General features: G+C 34.8%; 1 protein-coding gene across 5 annotated transcripts in view; it reads right to left on the bottom strand.

Moving 5' to 3' along the window:
- vdra (vitamin D receptor a) overlaps positions 1 to 22,036 on the bottom strand; it is an 82,613-nt gene that overhangs the window by 43,467 nt on the left and 17,110 nt on the right. The window contains exons 1-3 of one of the 5 annotated variants that reach the window (XM_073937962.1): positions 21,263 to 21,399; positions 20,830 to 20,892; positions 5,829 to 5,881 (exon numbers count right to left, since the gene is read on the bottom strand). Coding sequence is in view for 2 of the 5 variants with exons in the window: in NM_130919.1 (NP_570994.1) it covers positions 20,830 to 20,892; positions 21,263 to 21,293 (94 nt within the window). In the remaining 3 variants the exon portion in view is untranslated. 5 annotated transcript variants of the gene reach the window in all.

Genomic DNA, 22,036 nt, shown 5'->3' with positions numbered 1-22,036 from the left:
ACACACACACACACGACTGTTAGACTAACTCTGCGGTTTGCAGTTCTGGCCAATCAAAAGCTTCCGTTGTTATTTCTGCACACAGAGTCAGAGCGAAACTCACCAGGTTAATGACGAGAGTCTGTGACAGATTAAACGGAAATCAAGTGCACATCAGAACAGATGCCTCATCAACCACACAACACGCTCACATACACACTCACACAAATCTATCTATCTATCTATCTATCTATCTATCTATCTATCTATCTATCTATCTATCTATCTATCTATCTATCTATCGTTTTTATATAAGAATATACACTCAGCGGCCACTTTATTAGGTACACCTGACTAGTACCGGGTTGGACCTCTTTGCCTTCAGAACTGCTTTAATCCTTGGTGTCAGAGATTCATCAAGCTGCTGGAAATATTCCTCAGAGATTTTGCTCCATATTGTCATGATAGCATCACACAGTTGCTGCAGATTTGTCGGCTGCACATCCATGATGCCAATCTCCCGTTCCACCACATCCCAAAGCTGCTCTATTGGATTGAGCTCTGGTGACTGTGGAGGCCATTTGAGTACAGTGAACTCATCGTCATGTTCAAGAAACCAGTCTGAGATGATTGAGCTTTATGACATGCTGCGTTATCCTGCTGGAAGTAGCCATCAGAAGATGGAGACACTGTGCTCATAAAGGGATGTGGCGTTGATGCTCAATTGCTTCCACTATCAGCTGGAACCAGTCTGGCCATTCTCCTCTGACCTCTGGCCTCATCAACAAGGCATTTGCGTCCACAGAACTGCCGCTCACTGGATATTTCCTCTTTGTCGGAGCATTCTCTGTAAACCCTAGAGATGGTTGTGCGTGAAAATCCCAGTAGATCAGCAGTTTCTGAAATACTCAGAGCAGCCCGTCTGGCAGCAACAACCATGCCACATTCAAAGTCTCTTAAATCCCCTTTCTTCCCCATTCTGATGCTCACTTTGACCTGCAGCAGATCCTCTTGAGCATGTCTACATGCTGAAATGCAGTGAGCTGCTGCCATGTGATTGGCTGATTAGAATAGTTGGACAGGTGTACCTAATAAAGTGGCCGGTGAGTGTATATGATATATTAATATTATAATATATTTTATTATATTTAATTTAATAAATATTATATATTGTATACTATAGAATTTTTAATTAGTTTTATTGTTTAAATTTAGAAACAACTGTATTAAAAAAAGAGAAAAACAAAAGACAACAAAAACATTCATTCATTCATTTTCTTGTCGGCTTAGTCCCTTTATTTATCTGGGGTCTTTACAGCGGAATGAACCGACAACTATTCCAGCATATGTTTTACACAGCGGATGCCCTTCCAGCTGCAACTTATCAGTGGGAAACACCCATACACACTAATTCACACACATACACTGTGGACAATTTAGATTATCTATAAAAACAAAAACAAACAAACAAAAAAAAAGTTAAAAAGAAAAAATATGAAAAGAAACAAGAAAAAAAATCCAAAAGAAAAGAAAAAAGAAGAACTTAAACGTAATGAAAAAGAAAAGACACATGAAAGAAGACACAAGAACTATGAAAGAAAAACTTGAATATTTTTGTTCAGTATTTAAGGCAGAACATCATAAGTGAGTAATTAAATCTCCTAAAAAGAGCATTAATCCCTCACTGTAGTGCATTCAGCAGATCCCTCACTTTAATAGAGCAGCGCTGCTTTATCTGGGTGAAAGTTCAGCAGTTCAGATCCACTGCAGCGCACTGACTAGTGTCCACTACTGAGTGCAGTACAGTGCATCCTGATGACCTTATATAGAAGCGCATCATTTGCATATTCACAGCACTGTGCCCAACTGTTTCCTCTTAAATATCAGAGATTTGCATACAAACTCTACTTAATGGAAACATGACACTTTGAACTGATCATGAATTTATGATATAAAAATAAATGTATATATTTTAAAAACTAACACAAATTGAATTACCTAAAATAAAGTTTGCATTTACATAATAAGTGTGTGTATTGCGTATATATTTACCATGTGCAAATAACTACACACATGTACGCCTGTTTTTTATTTGTTTATGTTAATATATGTACAGAAGTCAGAATAAAAACAGTTTTTAATTTTTTTAACACCATTTTAAGCTCAATATTATTAGCACCAACAAACCATCATTATACAATACCTTGCCTAATTACCCTAACCTGCCTAGTTACCCTAATTACCCTAGTGAAGCCTTTACATGTCTCTTTAAGCTGTATAGAAATGTCTTGAAGAATATCTAGTCTAATATTATTTACTGTCATCATGACAAAGATAAGAGAAATCAGCTATCAGAAATAAGCTATTACAACTATTATGATTAGAAATGTGCTGATAAAATCTGCTCTCCTGTAAGCAGAAATTGGGGAAAAATAAACAAGCGATCTAATAATTCAGATGGGCTAATAATTCTGACTTCAACTGTATATAATACTAATTCTATGCAATTTTATATATCAATTTAAATATAAAACAACTCAAATAATTAAAGCATAACATTTAGAATTTCAATTAATTTATTTTTAAATTGTTTTAATAAATAAAAGTTTTTAATATTTTCAGAAATATGTATAACAAATACTCAATTAAGAAATATGTATTTTTTGTTTACTGTAAAATATACGTTAACATATAAAACAAATATAAAATATTTAAAAATAAATATACATTAAATGAGTTTATTTATTTAAATACTTATTTATTTTAAATGAGTCAATTAATAATTAAATAACTATTAATAAATTATGTAATTATTTTAGTAAAATTATTTTAAATGAATAATTATTTTAAAATTACTTAATTTAAATTAGATATTTAATGATTAAGTATCTATTTGTTAATTCTTTGATTAATTTAATATTTTTTTCTTAAACAAGTTATTAAAAATATTAAAATACCTATTTTTATTACATGAAATATTTGAATTTAAATAGTTTTTAATTCTATTTTAATACATTTAAAGTGTCACTTTATTTGAAATATAATCATTTAAAAAGCAAAGGTTTATTTTAACAATTATAGTTGAACATTCATTCAGTTTAGTCCCTTTATTAATCAGAGGTCACAACAGCAGAATGAACCGACAACTATTCCAGCATATGTTTAACAAAGCAAATTCCCTTCCAACTGCAACCTAGTACTGGGAAACACCCATACACACTCATTCTCTCACACACACACACACACACACACACACACACACACACACACACACACACACACACACACACACACACACACACACACACACACACACACACACACGCCAACATGGGGAGAACATGCAAACTCCACACTGAAACACCAACTGACCCAGCCGAGACTCAAACCAGAGTAATAATAGTCCCCTTAATAGTCAGTAATTTGAAGAATATTGATGTCTTATTAATTAGCACAGTATTATTGATCAGCATTTGAACTGTGGGTGTTTATTAGACACAGAAATGCAGCATTTAAAAAACAAAGCGTGTATTAAACTGCATATTGAATAAGTGACTCTTTATTCTGAGAAAGCCATTAACAGCTCATCCAGCCTCATTATGAAAACAATATTTCAGCTCTCAGGTTTTCCCGCAGAAACTCGAACCATGCGGCGGATCGCCATCACTGCGGCTCTCCACAAGCGATCATTATCATGGAGAATTTGCTTAAAAGCCCCAAAGAGTCTCTGAGGGGAAGAAAATTTGAAGCCGAAGGGAAAAACAGATGGAAAGTTGTGGAATGGGTCAAACATGCTGAATCCCGTCAGCAGAAACAACCCAGATTCCAGCACTGCGCTTCCTGTCGGGGGAGGGGGAGGGAAACACCAGGGGCGGGGCTGCGGACAGGGGCTTGTTCACCTGCAGCCAATCAGCAGCCGGCGGGTAAGGTTACGCAGCCAATCAGAGCACGGCAGCCCCACCCTCGGATGTTCCCTGACACGAGGCCCCGACGACCACAGAAAGAGAGAGAGAGAAAAAAGACACACACACACACACACACACACACACACATTTCTGCTCTAAATACGCCACTGGACATATTATAAACGACTCATTCTTTAATTTAAACCACTCCAATAATTAAAGCAGAACTTCTTTCAGAAATATACAGTTATATTATATAAATTATGTTTAATAAAATAATTAAATTCAAAAAAATTTTTTTAATTGAATTTGTTTATATGTGATGGATTTTATTCATTTATTAATATAATAATGTTGTAAATATATAAATGAAATTGTAATAATATAATGATGTTCTGGTGTGTATAATATATATATATATATATATATATATATATATATATATATATATATATATATATATATATATATATATATATATATATATATAGAAAAAAGAAAGAAAGAAAGAAAGAAAGAAAGAAAATTACATTGAACGTGCATTTTAATCTTATTTGAAAACATTTTAAATATATAAAAGGAGACGTACAGTTGAAGTCAGAATTATTTGATATATTTTCAATAGTCTACAGAACAAACCATCGTTATACAATAACCTGCCTAGTTACCCTAATTACCCTAGTGAAGCCTTTAAATGTCACTTTAAGCTGAACACTAGTGTCTTGAAGAATATCTAGTCTAATATTATTTACTGTCATCATGACAAAGAGAAAATAAATCAGTTATTAGAGATGAGTTATTAAACTATTATGATTAACACTATATATGACTTCATATATAGGCACCATATTAAAAACTAAATGTATATTAAATAGAACTAGTTAAAGATTTCATCCATGAAGCATTAAATAATTCAAATGTAAGACTTATTTTAAAAGGCTAAAATAATTAAAGCAGAACTTCTTTTAGAAATATACATTATTTGCAAGTTTAAAAATCTTAAAAATGTTAAATAAAATCTAAATTAGAAAAAGGTTGTAATTTAATTATTTGTTATTAGCTATTTCAAATAAATATTTATAGAAATATACACACACACGCATACAGAAAGAGCGAGATTTATATTGAATACACATTTTATTTTATAATTTTTAACTTTAAATACATTTTCATGAATTATTTTCGTTAATCATATTTAAATAGTTTATTTATTTGAAAAGGAATTAAAGACGACATTAAACAAACAAATGTATAATAAATAAAGTTATTTAAATATTTCACACACTTTTAGGCGTTAAATTCATTCATTAATTCTTTAATCTAATTAGATTTAGATCTTAAGGACTCAAATAATCAAAGCAGAGCTTATTTTAGAAATATAAACATTTTTATTATTTGCATCAGTTTAAAAATATTATAAATGTAAAATAATAATAATTTAAAACAGAAATATATGTAACAGTTTCAATATAACGAATTCGTTGTTTTAAGTTATTTAAAAATACATATACATGTGATTTATTTATTAGAATAATCTAAATAGTATTATTTATAATGCTTAATATTATAGCAATAGGAATAATTTTATAGTAATATTTACATCAAACACATTTAAATAGTTTGTTTATTTGAAAAATAATTACTTAAAGGCAACAATAAACACACAAATGTATAATAAATTAGAGTTATTTAAATATTTCACACTTTCAAGCATTAACTGATTCAAACTTTAATCTACACGATTCAAATAACTCAAGTTTTTTGATGCTGTGATTACGTTTCATAACCTATACATACTTAAAATGCTTCGGCAATACTGTAACACAACACAACAGAGAGAGAGGAAACATTACATTCCTTCTTCTAAAGTGCCGGAAACAAGCACTTCATTCACTCACACACACTCTCACACACACACATACAGTACACACACACACTACTCACAAATCTCTGAAAACAGCACTGCACAAGAACAGTCGAGGCTAATCAGCTGAAATCTGCGGTTCAAACAAACAAACAAACAAAAAAACATTGCCATTTTGTTAATTCTCTGTTAAATAATTAGTAGAATTTAGGGGTTAATTTGCATATTATAAGCAATTAATACATAGACAAATGCATGCATAAATCTAGTTTAAATACAAGTGAATGCATGTACTTTATTAATGAATAAAGAAGCTTTTTCAATGCTGCATTTGGAAATATTGTTTTCTATTGTATTTATTGTTTCAGAATACATGAAACTCAACTCCGTAATTGCAAAAATAAACTACAAATCTTCAGCTAAATTTGACATTTGTAAACGTCTCTCCTGTTTATTAACATGTTATTCAATATTTTGCCAACATTCATGTGCAGTAATTGTTGGACTGCGCTCTTCAGTGATTTAGTTAGATTAATTGATCAGTTTCGTCTTGGCTCCTGACAGATCTAATGTATCTGCACAAACTGCAGCATCCTGTGGGAAATATCACTGTTTGCCAGAGATCTGTGAGGGGTGTCATTTTACCTTCTTGTCTATAGTCACAAACATGTCAGCAGTCAGCATCTGAGCGTCTTTAACACAGTTTGATCACAGCACTAAGACCAACTCTGAGCAATTAACACAAATAAGATCTCCCTGTACTCACAGCTATTCCAGCTAATGACACATTACCCGGCATTAATAGCCAGCCCTAATAACACCGCTTGGCGTTTTGTTTCCGTCGCCCCTGGAAACGACTACAATCACCAAAACAATTAAAGCGGGGAAACACGTCCCGCGCATGTGGCACCCATTACAGCGCTCAGAACACAAGCGCACACCTACTGCTGCTGAGACGACACGCAATCACAGGGCAGTTAGTGTGGGAATGCTAAATGCGTCGCTAAACGGTTTTATCTCGCTAGGCAGCGTCACGTGAAGGACTTGTGGTGTATGGGTGGTCCGCACACTCCAGTCAGAGCACATGCACACATTCATGTATGCACATTTGCATTGAGAAAATTCATTCTGGGCACATGCATGCCTTTATACATGAACGAACACATGCACAAATCTAATTTAAATACAAGTGAATGCATGCATTAATATATGGACATATGCATGCACAAATCTAATTTAAATATTAGTGAATGCATGCATTAATACATGAATATTTGCATGCATAAATCTAATTTAAATACATGTGAATGCATGCATTGATACATGGACAAATGCATGCACAAATCTAATGTAAATATTAGTTTACATTAGTATATTAATATATGGACATATGCATGCACAAATCTAATTTAAATATTAGTGAATGCATGCATTAATACATGAATATTTGCATGCATAAATCTAATTTAAATACATGTGAATGCATGCATTGATACATGGACAAATGCATGCACAAATCTAATGTAAATATTAGTGAATGCATGCATTAATACATGAATATTTGCATGCATAAATCTAATTTAAATATAAGTGAATGCATGCATTAATACATTAACATATGCATGCAAATATTCATTTTAAATATAAGTGATTATATGCATTAATACAAGGACATAGAGGTATGCATGCACAAATCTATTTTAAATATAAGTAAATATATGCATTAATACATGGACATATGCATGCAAAAATCGAATTTAATTATAAATGAATAAATGCATTAATACATGGACATATGCATGGAAATATTCATTTTAAATATAAGTGATTATATGCATTAATACATCGTCATAAGCATGCACAAATCTATTTTAAATATAAGTGAATAAATGTATTAATACATGGACATATGCACGCACAAATCTATTTTAAGTATAAATTAATATATGCATTTTCCCAGAGATGGGTTGCGGCTGGAAGGGCATTCGCTTTGTAAAACTTGCTGGATAAGTTGGCGGTTCATTCTGCTGTGACGACCCCGGATTAATAAAGGGACTAAGCCGACAAGAAAATGAATGAATAATAAAATATGCATTAATACATGGACATTTGCATGCACAAATCTAATTTAAAAATAAATTAATAAATGCATTAATACATGGACATTTGCATGCAAATATTCATTTTAAATATAAGTGAATAAATGCATTAATACATGGACATTTGCATGCACAAATCTATTTTAAATAAAAATGAATGCATGCATTAATACATGGACATATGCATGCAAATATTACATTTTAAATATAAGTGAATTTATGCATTAATACATGGCCATATGGATGGATAAAATGTAGATAGTGTCAAGCAGCTAAACACATGCACACATATAATTAACACATGCAAATACAACAATTAAATCATATTCTGATAATGCAAATCACATTATAGCACTTTCAATCCTGTCAAACAATAGTTTATATATACTGACTGCATTAATACATGAACATATGCATGCAAACAAACTACCATAAGTGTGAGTGCATGCATTGTATAATCGTATGTTTATTATTAGATGCAAATTTATTATGTCTTCAAATAATGTCCAACCTCACTGTGTGTTTGATTTGGAGTTATGTTTAGGTGCTACAGTTACCTTGTGCTAATGTAACTGTATTGATTTATTTTGATCTGTTGTTTATGATGTTTGTTTTGATTAAGAGATTACAAGATTAGAGGTTTTCCTGATGACATTTTAAACGCCTCATGACACATATGCATGCAAACAAATCCGTTTGTAGTGTAAGTGCATGCATGCATCAATATATTCAACTCACCTTTATTTTTATAGCACTTTTTACAATTACGTCAAAACAGCCCAACACAAAGATATGCATATAATTAATACATGCATATATGACAATTATATCATATCCTGATTATATACATTGACTGACGTTGTTTTATTACATTTTATTCTCAAATTTCCTCACTTCAGGCTGCAAAAGTTTCTTTAAAAATGTTGAAATATATAATAAATGCTTAAAAAATATGTAAATATATACTTTTCAAAACATTTAGCATCCTGAAAAACAACATGAATATATCATTTATTTAGGAGAAACTCCATACAGCCTGTTAAACTCAGTTTCTCTTGTAAATGACATATTTGTTGGTAGTTTAGCATGCATTTCTCTTAAATAAACTACATGTTCATGTTGTTTTCAGTATTTAGCCTCTCTTAAATGCACTTTCTTTTAATAAATGATATATTTATGTTGTTTTCAGTACTTTAGCCTCTATTAAATGCATATTTTCTTAAATAAATGATATATTTATGTTGTTTTTTTAATGGTTTAGCCTGTATTAAATGCACTTTCTTTTAAATAAATGATATATTTATGTTGTTTTCAGTACTTTAGCCTCTATTAAATGCATATTTTCTTAAATAAATGATATATTTATGTTGTTTTTTAATGGTTTAGCCTGTATTAAATGCACTTTCTTTTAAATAAATGACATATTTAAGTTGTTTTTCAGTAGTTTAGCCTCTGCTAAATGCACTTTCTCCAGCTCAATGTTCACAAAGTGCATTAAAGTGCAGTAGTGCATTAATTAATTGCACTTTCTCTTAAATAAATGATATATTTATGTTGTTTTTTAATGGTTTAGCCTCTGTTAAATTCACTTTCTCTTAAATAAATGACATATTTATGTTGGTTTCCAGTAGTCTAGCATTTATTAAATGCACTTTCTCCAGCTTAATGTTCATCAAGTGCACTATTTAGTGTACAAGCGTTCACTTAACAGCACTTCTCTCAGTAGTTCAGCCTCACTCGAGTGTAATTTACAGTTTGCAAACAGTGGTTTAACAGGAGTGGACGGTGATTTCTCGAGCTCGCAGCGGGAGGTTTGCAGCACATGGAGATTTTTCACAGCGTTTAGTCACTATTAATGAGAGTCAACACAGGCTCATGTAATACTGCAGCAAACACACATTACAACAACACTGCTCGCATAATCACCACACGAATTAATCTCATGCAAAACTGCTGAATTATTTAAATATGATGAATAGATGTAAACACACTCAGACCATCAGAAAGATTAAAAATAGACATTCAAAGGCACAGAATAATATCCAACCTATAACAACAACAACAACAACAATAATAGTCGCTGGTTCGAGTTTCTGTGTGGAGTTTGCATGTTCTCCCCGTGTTGGTGTGGGTTTCCTCCGGGTGCTCCGGTTTCCCCCACAGTCCAAACACATGCGCTATAGGGGAACTGATCAACTACACTGACCGTAGTGTATGAGTGTGTGTGCAAGAGTGTATGGATGTTTCCCAGTGTCGGGTTGCAGCTGGAAGGGCATCCGCTGTGTAAAACATATGCTGGAATAGTTGGTCGCCACAGCGGAATGAACCACCAACTTATCCAGCACATTTTTATGTAGCAGATGCCCATGTTGTGTGTGCGTTTATATTTTTATAAATGTGTGTGTGTGTGTGTGTGTTTATTTCTGTATGAGTTTGTATGTGTGTGTGCACAATTCTTGTGCATGATGTCTGTATAACTGTGTGTGTGTGTGTGCGTGTGTGACTTTGTATGTGTGCGTGCACAAGTGTTGTGCATGATGTCTGTATATAACCAAATGAGTGTGAGTGTGTGTGTGTGTGTGTGTAAATGAGCATGAGTGTATATGAGTGTTTGTATGCGCATGTGTCTGTGTGTGTTTATGCGTGTATAAATGTGTGTGTATGTTTATGTCGGTATACAAGTGTGTGTGTATGCACGTCATGTGTTTGTGTGTGTGTCTGTGCATGTGTATGACTGAATGAGTGCGTGTGTGTGTGTGTGTGTGTGTGTGTATGTATATATATATATATATATATATATATATATGTGAGTGTGTGTGTGCATGAGTGTATATGAGTGCGTGTATGCGCTTGTAATGTGTGTGTACATAAGTATACACGAGTGAGTGTGTGTGTGTGTGTGTGTGTGTGTGTGTGTGTATATATATATATATATATATATATATATATATATATATATATATGCGAGTGTGTGTCCATGAGTGTATGAGTGTGTGGGTCTGTATAAGATCATGTATGCCCATGTTGTTTGTGTGTTTGTATTTGTATAAATGTGTGCGTGTGTGCGTTTATGTCTGTATGAGTTTGTATGTGTGCGTGCACAAGTGTTGTGCATGATGTCTGTATATAACAGTGTTTATGAGTGTGTGTATGCGCATGTGTGTGTGTGTGTGTGTTTATGTGTGTATAAATATGTGTGTATGTTTATGTCTGTATAAGAGTGTGTGTGTGTGTGCATGTCATGTGTATGTGTGTGTGTCCATGCATGTGTATGACTGATGTTTGTATATATATGTGTGTGTGTGTGTGTGTGTATAAATGTGTGTATGTTTGCATGTACATGACTGTATGAGTGTGTGCGTGTATATATATAGATATATGTGTGTGTGTGTGTGTGTGTGTATGTGCACGTGTGTGTTTATGTCAATATAACTGTGTGTGTGTGTGTGTGTGTGTGTGTGTGTGTGTGTGTGTGTGTGTGTGTGTGTGCGTGTTTAAAGCTCTCAGTCGCTCCTGCACTGCATGGTTTTTTAAAGCCTATAAAAGATTTACATCAGAGGGAGCAAAGGCTGCGCGGAGACAGAACAAACACTCCGGACGCCAAACAGGCCAAAGTTTGACTCCAATCACACACAAACACACACACACACTAAACAAATTGCGCACAAAACACTAAACTAAACACAACACATCAACATAAACTCACGACGCCTCATTCAGTCCCAGCGCTGAGCTCTGATTCACTGATCTGTGTATGAAGGAGTTGTGAGAATGTGTGTGTCCATGAATTCCAGCAAGTGTGTGTGTGTGTGTGTGTGTGTGTGTGTATGAATGGGAAATAAAAGACTGAGCATGAGATTAGAGCAGTGTGTGATGATGGTATACCGGCTATAGAGCAGACTAAATAAACACTCGATTGTTTCTTATATTATGCTCCATTGTTGACGTCGTGGACTTGAGAAATGCATGTTTACAGTGATACTGTACATTATTGGATGAACATATTCTGATGGCACGTGAATAACAGCGCACTGACAAGCACAATGTTTATATTTACAATTTTATGTAGCTGTATTGTGCTCTGGGCCTACAATCAAGTGTTTGACAAGTGTTTTCATTCACTCTTTTTTCAGCTTAGTCCCTTTATTAATCAGGGGTCGCCACCGCGGAATGAACCGCCAACTATTCCAGCATATTTTTTATGCAGCGGATGCCCTTCCAGCTGCAACCCATCACTGGAAAACACCCATACACTCTTACTTGAATACTGTTCAGAAATCCATAAAGCAGTTTATTTATTTATTTTTGCTTGTAATATATTATAATCATGCACTGCGTAGAAAAACGTGATCATCCAAGTCCATCTAAATTATCCAGATCTTTCCAAACCGAGCTCTTCAAATCATCTGGCGAAACTGTGTCAAAACAAAATATCACTGTCAGATTTTTCTAATATCCAGGTCTATTTCATCTGCCTCTTCCCAGGTGAAAATATATACAATTAAATGCAATTAAAATACACTTAAATACCCGCAAATACATTTTCAGTACATTGTTTTTTTTGTGTTAAATAAAAGTTTGATGGTTTTACACTATAAATATACTAATTAAAAGTATGTTTATACTTCAGTAGGACTTTAGTACACTTGACAAAAGTAAACTAAATACCAGTAATACTTAAATAAATGTTTAGTGTACTACAATAAAGTACACTACAGAAAAAACATCCAGAAGACTTTTATTAGTGTGTTTTTCTAAAGCTTTAAACATTAGTTGATTTTTAGTACACTGTTTACATACTAATCCTAAGTTTAAAATAAGTTAATATATAAAACATCTATTAGTAATGTAGAAGTACATTTTCCCAAACGTTTTACTTAAGTACACTTAATGTGAATGCACTATTATCACTAACACTTAAATTGATTTTGAGTGTGATAATTTGAAGTTTACATTTAATTGACTTTATTAAAAATCTATTAGTAATGTATTTTAGTAGAAGTACATTTTCCTAAAATACTTTTAATACAGTATTTAGCACACTTCTTTTTTTTTACAATTTGTATATTCTTTTAATATATTACTATTATACTTTAAATTAGTCATAAATATATTTAAATGTTTAAAAGTAGGGTTCAAGTGTATTTCTAGTTGTAACTAATATATATATTTTTTTAAATACAGATATAGCATGTTAAAAGCAGATTTTAGTTCAATTTCATGGTGTCTCAAAATAGCACAGTTGAGTGCACTTAGATGGTATTAAGTTTATCTTAACATATACTTAATACTATCTTTTAGTACATTAAGTACAAAATTAGTGTGTGAAAAGTGTACTAAGTATACTTAAATAAAGTGCATTTTAGTGCACTTTTTTTTTTTACCTGGATTTATTTTATTGTATTAATTTAAGTTTGTAATAATTAGTTTAAGTAACTTTATAATAAGGGTGGCGAAGTGGGTAGCACGTTTGCCTCACAGCAAGAAGGCCGCTGGTTCGAGTCCCGACTGGGTCTGTCAGTGTTTCAGTGGAGTTTGCATGCTCTCCCCATGTTGGCGTGGGTTTCCCCCACAGTACAAACACATGCGCTACAGGGGAATTGGGTAGGCTAAATTGCCCGCAGTGTATGCGTGTGTATGAATGAGAGTGTATGGGTGTTCCCCAGTGATGGTTTGCAGCTGGAAGCTGGTATATAAAACATATGCTGGATAAGTTGGCGGTTCATTCCGCTGTGGCTGAAGAATAAAGATACTAAGCTGAAGGAAAATGAATGAATGTATTCCTCCTCTCTCAGTAGCAGCTGATGGCCAGTATACAGGATATTTATTTAGAGTGATTTATTTATATAAATGCCAAATGTGAAATGTCCCTGTGAGAGTACGCTGCAAATTAAACCTCATAACAAAGACAAATAAAGCTATCTAACATTCTGACTGTTGAACAACAAAGAAAGTTAATTATATATATATAAAATGCAACTAATGTTAAAGATCAAAAGTTAGTTTGCTGGACAGAAAATCCAGCAGAATCGCAACTAAAGAGAGACGGCTCATATTCGTGAAGCTGCTGAAATCCATTTGTGCGTCTGAGCCCAAGGCAAGAGTCTGATCCCACGACTACACGGAGAATACTGAGCGACACACACACACACACACACACACACACACACACACACACACACACACACACACACACACACACACACACACACACACACACACACACACACACACTTTACAAAGAGGAAAACTGCAGAAAAGCAGAGCTCACAGACGATACTAAAGGACACACGTGGAAATACTCTTCAACAAAAGCTTCAAATGCTATATAAAAGAACAGGCGAGCAGCAGAATATGCTTAATTATTCCATTACGGCCAATAAATGATGTAACAAGCTGCATTAGACATCAGATCTCATGTAGAAAACTCCCAAAAACACTTCTCTTCCTCACAGTTTGTGTCTCGTTTCTAGTCTAAATATTCAAAACCTATTAAATCAAGAACAATTTTCTAGACGAGTGCAATGTTTAATCTGGTTTTCAAAATGAAGCGAGTTTTTCATTAAAGCAAACAAAATAATCTGACAATGGTGGAGGAATAATAATATTAGTAAGGGTGTCACGATCCTCCAAATCCTCGATTCGATTACATTTTTGATTCTAAAGGCACGATTCGATTTTCGATTATGAATAATTAATTAATTAATGACCAATTAATTATTAGTAGCCAGGCCCGGATTGGCTAATCGGGAGGACCGGGAGAATTCCCGGTGGGCCGGTCCGTTTTTTGGCCGCGAGGGCCGGTGTTCCTAGCTCCAGAATCTGTTGCTCTCAGCAGTCACACTTTTTAAATATAATTTATTTATTTACTTGACCACAGCCTTCTTATTCATTATTTTACTGCAGCTCTGCTCTGCAGGTTAATGATGATATAACTAGATAAGTCACCATGCAACACAAAGCTGTTGTGGTACAGTGGTTAGCACGTTAGGTTATGACGCAGCCAACCCGGGTTCGGTCCTCGTCTGAGTAATGTTTTTTTTCATTTTTATTGTTAAGACATATAATACTGTAAGGGTTGTTGAACATTTGAAGTTCTAAAACCGCCTTTTTTAAAAAAAAAAGATGTGATAGTGTAATTAGAAACTGAATTGGAAATGACCTTATTTTAGGATAGTCAGTGGTGAACTGAGGTGGGCCGGTCTAAGGCTTGAAACTCCCGGGGAAGAAAAAGAGTCCCACTCCGGCCCTGTTAGTAGCCTACCGTTTAACCTATCTGACCTGCATGGTCTTTGTTTTACCCATAAACAAATCATACAGTAAATGAATAAAGGCAAGATACACACATAATTACCACCTGTCAATCACTTTTTCTGCGGGACTCGTGAATAGGCAGTGATCTGTGTCGTTATAATGGCGTCGGTAAATCGTTGTCGTTCTAAAATGCCATTTAAAAACAAAGACAGTGTAAACAGGGCCTAAGTGTGTACTTTTCACGAGCGGATTTGCAACGGGGGCGGGCGGAGGATCGCGATGCCGGTGTTGTCTATCGGACGAACCGTACGTAATACGTACATAGCAGAGCTTGCACAACTGTGTTTTTTTTGTCGACAACACGAACGTTGTCAACATAACTCACTGGAAATCGAAAATGCTTCCACACCGGCGACTTCATTGAAAGAGGAGAGGGTTTAAGCTCTGTCGACGGGTCTCCTGCTTCTGCAGTTCAACAAGCACTTCAACAAGCCTGTTATTTTCCCGCTTGGCAAGCCAAGCTGACGTGACATGGGGGCGTGGCAGCATTGACGATTCTATTTTTTGATTCGATAATCGAAATGGAGCATAAATTTCGATCGATTTAGATTTTAAATCTAAATCGTGACACCCCTAAATATTAGACTTTCAAACATGCAAAAAAAATCTAAATTATTAAATAAATACAACTATTAAGCATTTCCCAGAGATGGGTTGCGGCTGGAAGGGCATCCGCTGCGTAAAAACTTGCTGGATAAGTTGGCGGTTCATTACGCTGTGGCGACCCCGGATTAATAAAGGGACTAAGCCGATGACAATGAATGAATGAATAAACTATTAAGCAAAGCAAACAATGTCAAGACTGTAAAAACAAGATTATTTAGCTTGTTTTAAGTAAAAACTCACTTCATTTGAACCCATTATTGCTGAAAAACACACTATTTAGTGTTGTTCTAGAAAACGCTTATAGATTTAAGAACTTTTAGATGTATGGATTTGTACAAGACAAAAACTCTAAGTAAGAAAAGCATGTGTGCAGTGTTGAGGTGTAATGTAGCTTCAATATTTCCTTGAAAACCAATTAAAAGATCTTTTTAATAAAAGAATTTATTATTAAATTCTATCGTGCCGAGCATGTTTTTCCCTCAAGATTAATAAAGAAACGACTCCCAAGTTATTTTTTCATCATCATGCCGTTCTCTCATGACTCACTCTCTAATTAAAAAGCTATGTTAATTCAAGACCAATGCAGAAAAAGGCAACAAATTGATGAATATGTTTATCAGTGAGGTAAAATAATCTGTAATGTAGCAGTTTTCTGTACTCTGTAAATCATGAGTTTATTTTTCCCTTTATATTTAAGCTCTTCTTGTATATTTATATTCCTTCCAACAACCTTTAACGTTGAAAAAGTGAGTGTAAAGTGCCGGGTTTGTGTTGCATATTATGCTACAACAACCTTGTAATAAACTGCAGCACATTTTCTGTCATTTTACACATTTATTTCCTTAGATATGATTTCTTATGCATTATATTATTACCAAAATGTCTATTAAAGTCACTGTTAAAGTGAAGAGGCATTAGACGATATCTGTTTTCAAGGTATACCAAGTCAAGGTTTTAAAACCACCAAAATGTTCTGCAATACCGTTCCTAAACTATGTGTAAGATTTTATATTTACATTTTTTAGGACAACAGTGTCTTCAGCAGAAAAAAATATCCAAAGATGCCGATTTAAATTGTAAAGAAATCCGTGTTTTTGAACCAAATGAAGACAGCAGAAGTCAATGATTCATATGAATTATTCAGCCTGACACGTTTACTGCTCCAAAATATTAGAAATCTTTTTAAAAATAAAAAATATTGTGTTTACAACCGGGAAAAAAAATGTTTGGTTTATACCCAGACATTTAAAAAGAACATATATAAGAGCTGTAATCACAATACTGTGATATTTCTATCCAAGGTTACCATACCGAATCTTATGCTGGCCCATGCCTAGTGTAGAGTTAAATTTTCAACATTAACAGGTGACAGAGCAGAGATCAACATCCCATAATGCAATTCACAACAGCAAATAAACAGAAACACCACTAAATACTGAATTGTTTTACAGTGCAGCTACTAATAAACTCGACAAACCGTATGTTTAATAAACCTTTCACTCCTTATATTCAGGAAAAATATCCCATAACAGACAGCATCACCTCATGATGAGGAATAACATTCACAATCCAACACCAAGCTGAGCTTTTACTGTAATATTGGGGTTGAAGTGATGTGAAAAATGCAGCAATTATTAAATAAGAATTAAACCAGAGCAGAAATGCAGCACATCAGCTTTTCAGAAAGACATTTTAAAAAGCTTTTGTTTAGTTTCTAGTTTAAATATCTACAAAACCTTAAATCAAGAAGCATTTTCTAGACAATTAACAAATACTGTCTTGCTTACAGAAATAACGAGTGAAAATAGTTATTCCCTAAATAGTTTAGTTTGGAATAGTTTTTCCCTAAAATAAGCTAAACAATTTGACATTGGGTGAGCAGAGTAATCTTATTTCAAAGCAAAAACAATATTATTTTGTTTCCCTCATGTGCAGATTAATTAGTTTGCTTTAACGTTAAACTAATTTCATTTTCACTCACTATTTTGGTCTAGAAAATTCTTCTTGATTTAGGAATTTTTTGTTATTTGGACAAAAAACGAGACAAAAACTCTAAATAAAAACAGCATTTTTCTGCAGTGCGCGCAAATACAATTGATCAGAAACATTGAGTAACATTAGGGATGTAACGGTGTAACAAATTGTACGAATGCCAAACAAATCGCGATACAATTAGAGTTCATACGAATAAATTTAAAGTGAAATAGAAATAACTTTTTTTAGTACCATGACGTATTTCCAACTGAAACTAAATATTGGGGGTGGGGTTTTATTTTTAGCTCCGCCTCTCATCTTATGCTTGCAGCAAACTAATGGTTGAAGGGGCGTGGCTTTGCTTATTTTGTCCAGTTCATCAAACTGACATCAGAGAAATACTGCCGTTCAGATTGAAAGATGATTGACATGTTGTGATTAAAGTCCGCGTGAACCGGTGGTTTAATATGTTGTATACTCAGTAATTCAATATGTTGATAAACTTCCAACTGAAACTAAATATTGAGTAGGGGTTATTTTTGAGCTCCGCCTCTCATCTTTTACTCGCAGCAAACTAATGCTGTGTTCACACCAGACGCGGAAGGAGCATCAAGCGCAAGTGATTTACATGTTAAGTCAATGCAAACGCACGATAGACATCCTCTGGCATGATACGCACGAATGGCGCAAAATGCGTAAATGCCGCAGTGCAAATTGAGCATTTTGCGCACTTAACGCACGTTTCGCATTAATCGTTCAAGTTCGAAAATCTGAACTTAAGCTGACATTCGCGCTGCGTTAACCAATCAGGAGCTTGCTCTTGTGAGGGCGTGATTGTGACGTAGCGCCGGTTGTTGGTCTCACAGGGGAAATCCTCCAGCTGACACTGAACAACAGTTCATCAAACTGGGCTGGGCTCAGTCAGAAGCACCGCTGAAAGCCTCCATCATCCAGGTTCAGTTTCTGGAAGGATCTAGTGGACTCAGACACAGTCCTAAACGTATCGACGCTGCTTTTCAGCTTTTATAAAGCACATAAACACTGTTATTATCTTCATAAAATCCATGTTAGCCATTTAGCAACGAAGCTACAGTCACCAGGCAGACAGAAGCCCTGCCCATCACGCGAATCCACGTCAGTTCTAAAGTGAATTAGACGTGCGAATAAAGCGAGGTTTCATGCGCAAATGAAGCGAGTAAAATCAAATGTTCACGCTACTATTTAAACGCGAATAGCGCAATTTATCCACGCGTTCCACGTCTGGTGTGAACACAGCATAATGGTTGAAGGGGTGTGGCTATGCATATTTCAGTCAATCTATCAAACTGACATCAAAAAAATACTGCCGTTCCAGATTGAAAGATGACTGACACGTTGTGATTGAAGTCCGCGTGAACCGGAGGTTGCGGAGACTTTTATTTCAATATGTTGATGTACTTCCAACTGAAACAGAATATTAAGTAAGAGCCGGTTTATTTTTTTTACATCATTCCATCGTAGGAAACGAACAGTAGGAGGGGCGTGGCTTAGAATATTTTCACTGAATCGTTAAACTGCCGTCACAGATCAGATGCTCAGCTTTTGAATAAAGATTGACAAAACAAACATTTTTTCAATATATTAACTTGCACATATTAAATGCTCATGTAAATAATGACAATGTGTGCTCGCATATTAAACATTGTAAATTTAGATTTCATTTAGACTTTAAAGATGATCAAAGCAGTCATGTCTTGCAGTAAATTATCTTATTTAATTGCTCACCTTAAGACTAACAATGTGCACTAGCTAAATAAACACCGTCAATTTCAATTTCATGCCAATTTTAAATGCCACCAGCTGAAATAGAGTAAATCTGTGTTTTATTCAGCTGTTTCCTTCACGTTTCATGCAGTAGGTCCATAGTTTCACAAAATTAAAGTCAGTTTATTCTGTTTTTACTTCAATTTTTACATTACACAGCATAATTGCTTTTATTTCAACATTACTAGATCTATACGTGAATTACGATTATAAATGCAGTGGTTTCCTCTCATTGTAAATAGAAAGATCATCGACATTTCTTTAATTTGTGTAACTGGTTTGATTTGGGGTTTATTTTAAACTTTTAATTTAGTTTTGTTAAATATCAATTTTACAAATGAACTTGCAGGGATATCCTACTAAAAGTAAACGTTTTTAAATACCATATAATGCTTTGAATGTCATTTTATTGAAGTTCATGTGAAACCAGAAGTTTACTTGACCACAACTAAAACAGAGGTTGCGTCCGAAACCACCTACTACTCGGTAGGTACTGCATTTGAATTCAAACGTACTACTCTAGAACGTACTTTAAGAAAGTACGTCCTATACCACACGAATGGAATTCGGACATACTACATCCACCATTTTGTCATGGTCACGTACATGCGTCAGTTGCATCGCTTCAATCCCAAATCATGAATTCTCTCGCGGGTCATCATGGTATAGCACAGAGTGCATGGGAAGCACACTTCAGAATCTCGCCGGAAGTAGTAAGTCATCCGGGTAATTCTCACATACTGATTTTCGAATTCTATGAATTCAAACACACTACTCAGCTCACATACTGATTTTAGCGTACTATATAGTATGGAAGTATGCGGTTTTAGACGTAGAAAGAATATTGAGTAGGGGGCAGGGCTTTATTTTGTGCATCATTCACTGGTAGCAAACAAATTGTAAAAAGGGCGTGGTTTTGATTATTGATATACAGTTGCCATGGAAGCCCTAAAGTTGACGTTCGCCACTCCAAACATGACAAAAAAATGGACAGTCTTTAAGCTGAATATTAACAAAACAACTATTTTACTTAATTATACCCCCCCCCCTCCCCAAGAATAACAATGTGAGCTAGCAGATTAAACATTATACTTTTTTTTCAAGCGAGCTTTAAAAAATAAAAGTGAGAAAATCTAATCACAATATCAAAATCGCGTTTCAAATCGAATTGCTAAACCAAAATCGCGTTTCGAATCGAATCGTGAATCGAATCGCGAGTTGAGTGAATCGTTACATCCCTACAAACAAATCAAAGAGAAACACAGAATCCAGTCAAAATCTCTACCTGATGTGGCATCACCGTTTACTCTGGATTCACACGCGCCAGCTTCACATTTAGATTTGCCTCCTAAAACACACACACACACAAACTTCGATAAGTTTGACAGAAACACGAACATTATCATTGTTATTACTATTCAATGAACTGCACAGCACTTCAAATCTGCTACAAATCATGCAGAAACATTGTTTACACACTAACAAACTAGAACAAAGTGCGAAATCATATTCCAGAAGCTGATGCGTGTGTTATTATGTTGTCCTGTGTGTGTCAGCATGTCACACACACACACACACACACACACACTGTCGCGCACGCGCCCGTGCACACATACTCTCCACGGCCACATATTCGCCCGAGAACTGAAAACTAAAGCGACATAATATACTCTCCCCATCGCTGTAAACTCCCAAAATATCAGCAAAGTGCATTTTACCTGAGTTAACGGCACTATTTTCCGTAAGCATCCACAGAATCCGAGAGCAGGCCGCAGTTTAACTCGTTTTTAGTCCCACGGAACGCTTCTTTCTCCAGATAAACCAACAGTAGACGGACAGCAGCTTTACAGGCCCCGCCCTCCCCGCCTCTGCCTGCATATCTCTAGACATAGTTACCGCGGCAGCCAATCTCAGGCGGCAGCAGCCTTTAAATCTCCGCGGATTGGCCGACGCGGCTGACAGCTCGATTGCGATTGGCCGACTGGCGCGCCACTGACTGCATCGGCGGGTCACGCCCCCTGGCCTGTAGGGGTGTGTCCTGACGTCACCGCTCAGCCGCTAAGAGGTAAACAATCTGTCCCTCACAGTGTTTCTGTGTTTCCAAAGTTAAAAATATCAAAAGTAGGTCATTCAAGAGAAAAAGAGGAGCAGTGCAGACGGGACACGGAGAATGGGACGCGGTGAACACTGCTCTATCACACATGTGGGGGCTTTCTCGCAAATTAGGGCTCGATTTGTGGGGGTTTCCTTCTCAATCACTCTGATATTTACGTATGTTACTATGATTACAGTAATATAATCACTTCTCTTATATTTTAACAGCGACTACAGGAGTTTTTGTTGTTATCTGTGGTTATTTCCTTAATTTATTTTCTTATTACATTATTACATAATGGTCAAATGTATTAACAGATAGACATTCATTATAAAAATTATAAAAGCAGTATTATGTGTACATATAATTATTAGATTATTACATGATAGTCAGTTGT

This window comes from Danio rerio, chromosome 23 (genome assembly GCF_049306965.1).
Source record: "Danio rerio strain Tuebingen ecotype United States chromosome 23, GRCz12tu, whole genome shotgun sequence".
NCBI lineage: Eukaryota > Metazoa > Chordata > Actinopteri > Cypriniformes > Danionidae > Danio > Danio rerio.
This window is presented reverse-complemented; position numbering and strand designations above follow the sequence as displayed.